The 7270-nt window shown below is 40.6% G+C and overlaps 1 protein-coding gene across 1 annotated transcript; it reads right to left on the bottom strand.

Annotated features, from left to right (window-relative positions):
• Positions 1 to 2172: 2172 nt before the first annotated feature.
• MELLADRAFT_101051 (uncharacterized protein) lies at positions 2173 to 3167 on the bottom strand (the record flags this gene model as incomplete). The annotated part of the gene is made up of 2 exons (XM_007403501.1): positions 2173 to 2226; positions 2286 to 3167. 2 exons carry the CDS (start codon positions 3165 to 3167, stop codon positions 2173 to 2175), a joined length of 936 nt encoding a protein of 311 aa, XP_007403563.1.
• Positions 3168 to 7270: the final 4103 nt, after the last annotated feature.

Genomic DNA, 7270 nt, shown 5'->3' with positions numbered 1-7270 from the left:
TTATAGCTCTTAGGTTCGGCTCTGGCTCTCATCGCTTCTCTACATTCAAAGATTCGAAGAGGCGTTTGTGTCATTTTAGGTACTATACTGCGCATAGCCGGAGTATGGATGATATTAGAATCACCAGGCACGTATCGATTCACTTGTTGATGATCTCGATTAGATCTTCGGGGTTCTGGTCTTGACGCTTGTTGGGGCTGAGACGGGGGACTATCAGCATCAGGGCTTGTCGGAGTCTTATTTGATTCCTGAATTGGCTTTTCTTGGGTTAAAACAGGTTCGGTAACGATCTGGGGAGTGAGACTCTCCTCAACAATGTCGTTATCATCGTCTGACTCATATGTCTGTTCTTGTACAACTTCAGGATTGTTTGTATTATCAAACAGATCATCTTCATCATCTGAGTCATGATTATGATGTGTCGGACCTGGAATCTGATCTTCCGTAGGTTCTTCTTCCTGTCTAGTCAACAAGGGTAGATCTTCAATAAAAACCCAGTCTGGATTCTTATCGGCATCCTTCATAAAGGGAAACACCAAGGGTTGAAATGTCACATCGTGACTGATATGTATGTGATTTGTTTCTAAATTGAGGATAGTGAAATTATGATTGTCTTCCGTGGCTCCTAATAGAACCCCGGGTCTTGATACAGCTTCAAATTTTCCGCCTCGAATTTCTTTTCTGATATGTCGATAGGCTAAGCATCCGAAAGGCTGAAAGCGTTTGAAGTTACTTTGTCTTCCTTTCCACATTGAATGAGGAGTAGCTTTGAGATTGAGCGAAGTGGTAATAGTTCTGTTCTGAAGTAGTACTGAGTAAGAAACCGCATGATACCAGTATCTAATTGGTAGACATGACTGAATCATCATGCACCTAGCTTTTGTGTTTATGGTACGGTTTGATCGTTCTGCCACACCATTTTCTTCAGGTGTGTACGGTGAGGTGACTCGCACGACAATTCCAAGTGATTCAAGATAAGGAGATAAGAGACCGTTGATGAATTCTCCCCCACCGTCTAAGGAGAACATCTTCAATTTCTCCCCGGTCTGTCGTTCAGAGTAAGCTATGTAACGCTTAAAACAGTCAAAGACAGTCTCTGCACTCTTATCAGGCAGTCCGAAAGATACTCGATAACTGCTGAAGTCATCCGTGAATAGTATATAATATTCCTCACGGTTGACAGCTGTGGTTCTGATTATTCCACTTAGATCGACGTGAACGTTCTCAAGAAAAGTGGTGGCTCTGGGTCTGGTGGAGGAAAATGGCAATCGATGATTTTTGGCTAAAGGACAAACAGGGCATTTTGATATTATTTCAAAGTCTTTGGGGTTTATATTTTGTGGCAGTACATCATGAAAGTAACCAAGATTCCACATCCTTTTTAGGTATTTCTCGCTTGGGTGACCTAAGGAGTAATGCAGTTTCAGAATTGTAAGTTGGTTGACTGATGACTTTGATGACTGATGGGATTCTCGACTGACCGCTGATCGTATAGTGACATACATCATACTGCCCTCGCCAATGAATCGTCCAATGAATAGTTCTTTCTTCCCATGATCGATTCGAAAGTTTGGATCTTCAAGGACCGTGGTGACTGCGCCTGCCCTAAGAATCCTTCCACCAGCTATGAGATTTCTAGATAACTCAGGAACATATAAACACTCCTTCAATTTAATTTCTTCACCTCTTGAGTTAAGAAGCGTAACGTTTCCGATCGAATGAATGTCCAGGGTCGCGCCTCCTCCAGCTAAGTTGAGTTTTGCTTTCGGATCATCATTTGCCATCATAGTACCAACTTCGAATAGTGAAGCATCGTGGAACATATGATGCGATGCACCAGTATCGATGAGTGCTACCGAACTACACTGATCACCTACACATGCGAGTTGAGGTTTTGCCGAGCAAGAGTAATGTCCATCTATATCAACATGATAACTGAATTCGCGATCCTCTAGCTTTAATCCCTCGAATGCTGACTCGAGTTCTCTAGAATCAGGAAAGTCGGAACCACCGATGTGTCGGGAGAATCCACCAGCAAAGTGAGCGCCACCTCTTCCGCGACCTCTTGAGCTACCACGACTTCCACGAGGATACTCCACCCATTCTCCAGCGTCACGTTTGGATTTCTTCCAAGCTTCCATCTTACTGGAGTTATTGGGATGATGATAACATTCAGATGGATCGTGTGGCTTTGTCGGGTGATCTCGGCCAATGCATCGATTCTTGCTACAGGTCTGCCAACGGCCGGTACGTCTTCCATGGCTCGCTTCTGATGTATCCACTACACGACTAGATTGCTGTCTTCCTGAGTTGAACATCTTTCGAGTTTGATAGGTTTTCTTCAATTCAATCTCGAGATCTCTGAATTTGACGTGACCAGCATCAAGTAAGTCGCATCCTTTCTCTGCCCACTCTCTGTTAAGAGATCTAACGAATTGACGAGCTTGCTCTTCCTCAGACATTTCACCGTTTGCACCCAAGTAAGCATCAACCTTAGCTCGAAACATGTCAATGTACTCGAGTAGGTCTTTGGTCGATCCTTGGGAAAGGTCGGTGATTTCGCTTCTTAACATAAGCTTGACAGATTCAGAGTTACTGATGTGATAATCGCGAATGGACTTCCAAAGTATCATTGGAGATGTTGGGGTTTTCTTGACACCGTTTTCGAAAGTGGATATCATCGAGATGAACCAAGTGGACTGAGTCTGTTCCATATTGGCGAGTAACCAATGAAATATGCTCTTCTTGGTAGCTAGGTGCACGCTGGGATCAACACCATCAGAATGAGCTGATTCCGAGTCGAGGTATTCATCGTATGATGCTGCAGCTCCTAGCCCGAATCGAATACTGTCGGACCAAGGTGCGTAATTGGTAGCATCAAGCTTTATGTTGATGGTAATTTTGGAAAGAATACCATTAACTCTGATCGACTGGCGCTGAGCAGGAGTCTCGTAATCGGTAGCCTGATTATTGGCCATGATTAACGCGGGAGAAGGATTGTTTGGGACTAAAGTGTGGGTGGAATGGAAAGATTCTGAAGATGTATCTTCGTTGTTGCCTTCTGTATCACTTTCGGCGTCTGTTTCTTCAAACTCGTTTTCTGGAGCTGGGGTGGAAGCTGGTGTAGGTAGTAAGCTATCTTCAGAGGTATCTTCTCTGCTAGACATAGGCTTCGGCTTTCGACTTCAATAATTGAGAGATGAACTAATCTCTTGCTACCATGAAAAGTCTCGAAGCTCGTCCTGATAACCCAAATGACGAATCTAGAGGTGAGTCTCAAATCACCTCTCGTCCTAACTACCTGACTAACCTGATAACCCAAATGACGAATCTAGAGGTGAGTCTCAAATCACCTCTCGTCCTAACTACCTGACTAACCTAAAGGTTTATAGTCAAGATGAAAAGATAGAATATGAATTTGACACGTATGGTCTCAGTATTGAATTCTTTTCCTATACCGTGAATGAACGGATGATATTTCACCTGATAACCCAAATGACGAATCTAGAGGTGAGTCTCAAATCACCTCTCGTCCTAACTACCTGACTAACATACAGATTATAAATAGAGACATACAATAATGAAGATAACAAGAGTTAAATAATATAAACAGAGAATAGTGTAAGAGAAGTAATCTGACCTAAAGGTTTATAGTCAAGATGAAAAGATAGAATATGAATTCGACACGTATGGTCTCAGTATTGAATCTAGTGTCGACATGTCATCAGATGAAAAGGTCACATATTCAATTAGTAATAAAGAAATAAGAAGAAATGAGAAAGAATAGAGAGATGAAACTATAGAAGAGAAATGTGGAGTAACTCACTCTTTTCCTATACCGTGAATGAACGGATGAGGAAAAGAGAGAGTGTACACGCGTCCCAGGAGTGGCGCAATTTAAGTTGAAGATAATTAGGGTTTGAGATTTAGTTTAGTATGTTTAGTATAAAAGTTGTATTAAGACTTGTGGCTTATGTACTATTCATTTCCAGTAACATGTCACGACATCTGGAACCTCTGTCATGAGAGAAGGTCATACTCAACATCCTTCACAATGTTGGGGCACTGCATTTCTCTGAGCCACAAATTACAGAAACCTTTTTCAAATGGACCACTGCAGATCCCCAGCTTTTTCAGCCAAAAGCTTCCCTTCAAGAACAAGGTACACAACCAGATCTTGGCGGTATGGATTCTTGCAGAGGCCTTACTATGGAATTGTATTGAGGACTCCTTACTTGGCTTTGCATTTTGGTATGCTTGGCATGATGCTCAGATATTCCAACACACATGGGTATCCAGAGACGCTGCTGGCATGTCCATATGATTCCAGGGCACAGTTTTGAAGGAAATAAATGTCAGTCAATGCTTTTGAATACTTTTTAGTCTAAACCGTCTGATGCACTGAGTTATTGGATAACCAACAGAATGGAAGATTTTGATACACAATGGCTGGAAAATACACAAAGGAGCAATCAAGGTGTAATTTGCAAGCTGGTGAGGTGAAGAATTCAAGAGACGGTCAAGGGGGGATGAGGTGAGGCACTCAGCATGAGTGTGGTTGTGTTACATAGGCTTCTGAGTTCTGAAGTCTATTGGCCAAGGCTTTCAAATATGTAATTCTTCCACGAGTACAGGGAGCCAGATCACAGCCAAAAAGTTTCTTTTCTGGCTTTGTGGAGAACAAATTGTCTCAGCACTTTGCCACCTCAATGTTGGCTCAGCACATCCTACAGGTGAAGAAGCTTGTAAGGGTTAGACTGTTTGTTTAGTAAAGTGCTACGTGAGCTGGGTTCAGTACGACATGAGTCAGTACGGCTTATATCTTCAGGAAAGAAAGATAATAACTGTCAGGGTAGCTGCTAAATGAGAGAGTAAGTAGTCTAGTTTTACTTACTTAAAGTCCTGACAAGAGTTCTTACTGTGTACGTAAGAACTGTGCTAACGTTGTTCCTATCAACAGGTAATAAGAAATCTATTGTTAGACAACAATCCTTTTAAGGTTAAAGGAATTTAAATAAGACAATGGACCACAGCTTACTGTAGGTTGACAGAAATGAGTTGGTCGGATTCTAAGCCTGGTGATTCTCAAAGGGTATGAATTCCTAAGAGTAGCCTGTGTTACGAGACAACAGGGATTCTGTCAACTTTACGTTGCAGAACCAATGGCAATTGACCAAGATTTAAACTATCCTATTGAAATAGGAATAGTATAGAGTTTTTATTCTGGACTTCCCAGTAGGGGTTTTTAGAACGAGTTATAAGAGAATTCAGGACATTTCACTTACACATATGTAATAACGGATAACTTGCTTGGTGACTTCTACGATGGGAGTTAATAGAATGTTGTCGCTTTCTTTCTTCAAAGATAAATCACAAGTAATCTGTAATGGTTGAAGTTACTTAGTTAAAAGAAGGTGCTGAATCTGCTTTTGGTGTGCAATTCCTCTACTATTTATACGCTTCTACTTGAATGGGCCTACTCGTGGTTGTTACTAGTTCCTAAGGTGATTGAGAGGCCGTCTTGTGGTTCTCGTTAATGGTATTAAAGCTAGGAAGGCCTGCTCGTGGTCCTGATTGTTTTATATATATCTTATTCAAAAGTTGTGTAGGTAAGAGATGTATTCTTTCTGCTTTGGGAAGCGGATTTGTTTGAACTAATGCTTTGGGAATGAATTCTTTTTGGTACTCCTTGCTGGAGTACCGGGATGATTCTTTCTTAAAGTTTTATATCCTCTTATTTAAGCTATTGTTTCTTCTTTGTAGGTTCATGGATCTTATGTTCCCTCTTTGAGACTAGACGGAAAAAGGTGTAAGGTTTGTCTTTGATACTCAGACGTAAGGTGTATTAATCTTTCAAGATTATCAAGAGAAATGTAATTTTGTTAGTCTTTGAAGCTAGACTGTCAAGATGTAATAGTAATTTTTTTTAATAATGAGCTTTCTGTTGAAGCCTTTCTGGCTTTTGCTCCGCAAAAGCTCAAGGGCTGACAATAACTTCATAAGATCTCCTAGTATGAAAGGATTGGTAGATGGTGATCCTCCTGTAAGTCATGCACAAGTTAGTTAGTCAAGGTAGCTTATAAACAAAGTAGAGTCAAAACAGATGAAGTTCAAGTCTATGTGCGTGAGCTCACAGGTATATAAAGACAACTGAGCTTTGTAAGTGAGAGAGTTAAGAACAGAAAAACATACTACATATGATGTGAATATGAAATGTAGTTATGTGAACAAATCAAATACAAATTTGAAATAAAAACATAACACGTGATCAGAGAGAGAACAAATGTAGAAGAAAACATAACAGTCATTTCAAATAAAGCAACCTCCAACATCTTCCACATTCAAAGGCAGTTTGGAGAAGCTAGGTTGCACCGCTCCTTCACATGCCCAGGAACACAAAGATTTTCTTGGTGTTTTTACCTTCTTGGGAACACTGCCACATTGTGACACAACTGTCATGGCCACCATTCTAAATCCATTTTTGGACTACATTTTTTTTGACATGCTTTTGGTTTGGAGCACAAAATCACAATTCAACCACACAAGTTACTACAAGACAAAGTTGAAACTTGTAAGACAGAGTGTTCCACATCCCCTCACCCTCATGATGTACCTCAAGAAACAGATACTTCACAAGAAAACACACCAAAGATCTATTTAAACTTTTCAAGTCTCAAGATGCCAATGTGGAGACAAACAAGATTTCCGCTTAACTCAAGGGAACTCACCATATGTCTGTCAAAGACAATGTACAGGAAACCCAGGCAGTCTTTCTGTGTTGGTGGGTATGGGCTACTTTCTTGTTTTATTTCTTTCTTTCTCTTGTGTGTTTTCCTCAGACACTGAGCATTCCAATATTTTAGGTGCACCACATGGTTTTTCCAGTACAATTCAGAATGAGCAAAAATATGTTTTTCAATATATGTGCAAAACTTGAAGCACATGCCATCTTTTGGGTCCAAAGATACATATGCCCTCCCTTTTTTAAATTGCTTCAAACTTCATTGCATGAAAATCAACTTGTGCATTGAAATAGCTGGTTTATGAGATTTCAGTGGAAATAATAGATGAATATGTGGATTGGAGAGACCACTGAAATATTAGGTTTGAAAAGTTTGATGGAATGAGTGTCGAGATATCAGGTACTATCTTGTTTAGTAGTCAAGAAACATTATCCTATAGTATAGTGAGTGTTGTGTGAGTGATAAAGACAGTGATGTAGCGTAATGATGTGAGTAAGGGTTACATTTGTAGATTGATCAGGGTACTG

The sequence above is a fragment of the Melampsora larici-populina genome (assembly GCF_000204055.1).
Source record: "Melampsora larici-populina 98AG31 unplaced genomic scaffold MELLAscaffold_1, whole genome shotgun sequence".
Lineage (NCBI taxonomy): Eukaryota > Fungi > Basidiomycota > Pucciniomycetes > Pucciniales > Melampsoraceae > Melampsora > Melampsora laricis-populina.
This window is presented reverse-complemented; position numbering and strand designations above follow the sequence as displayed.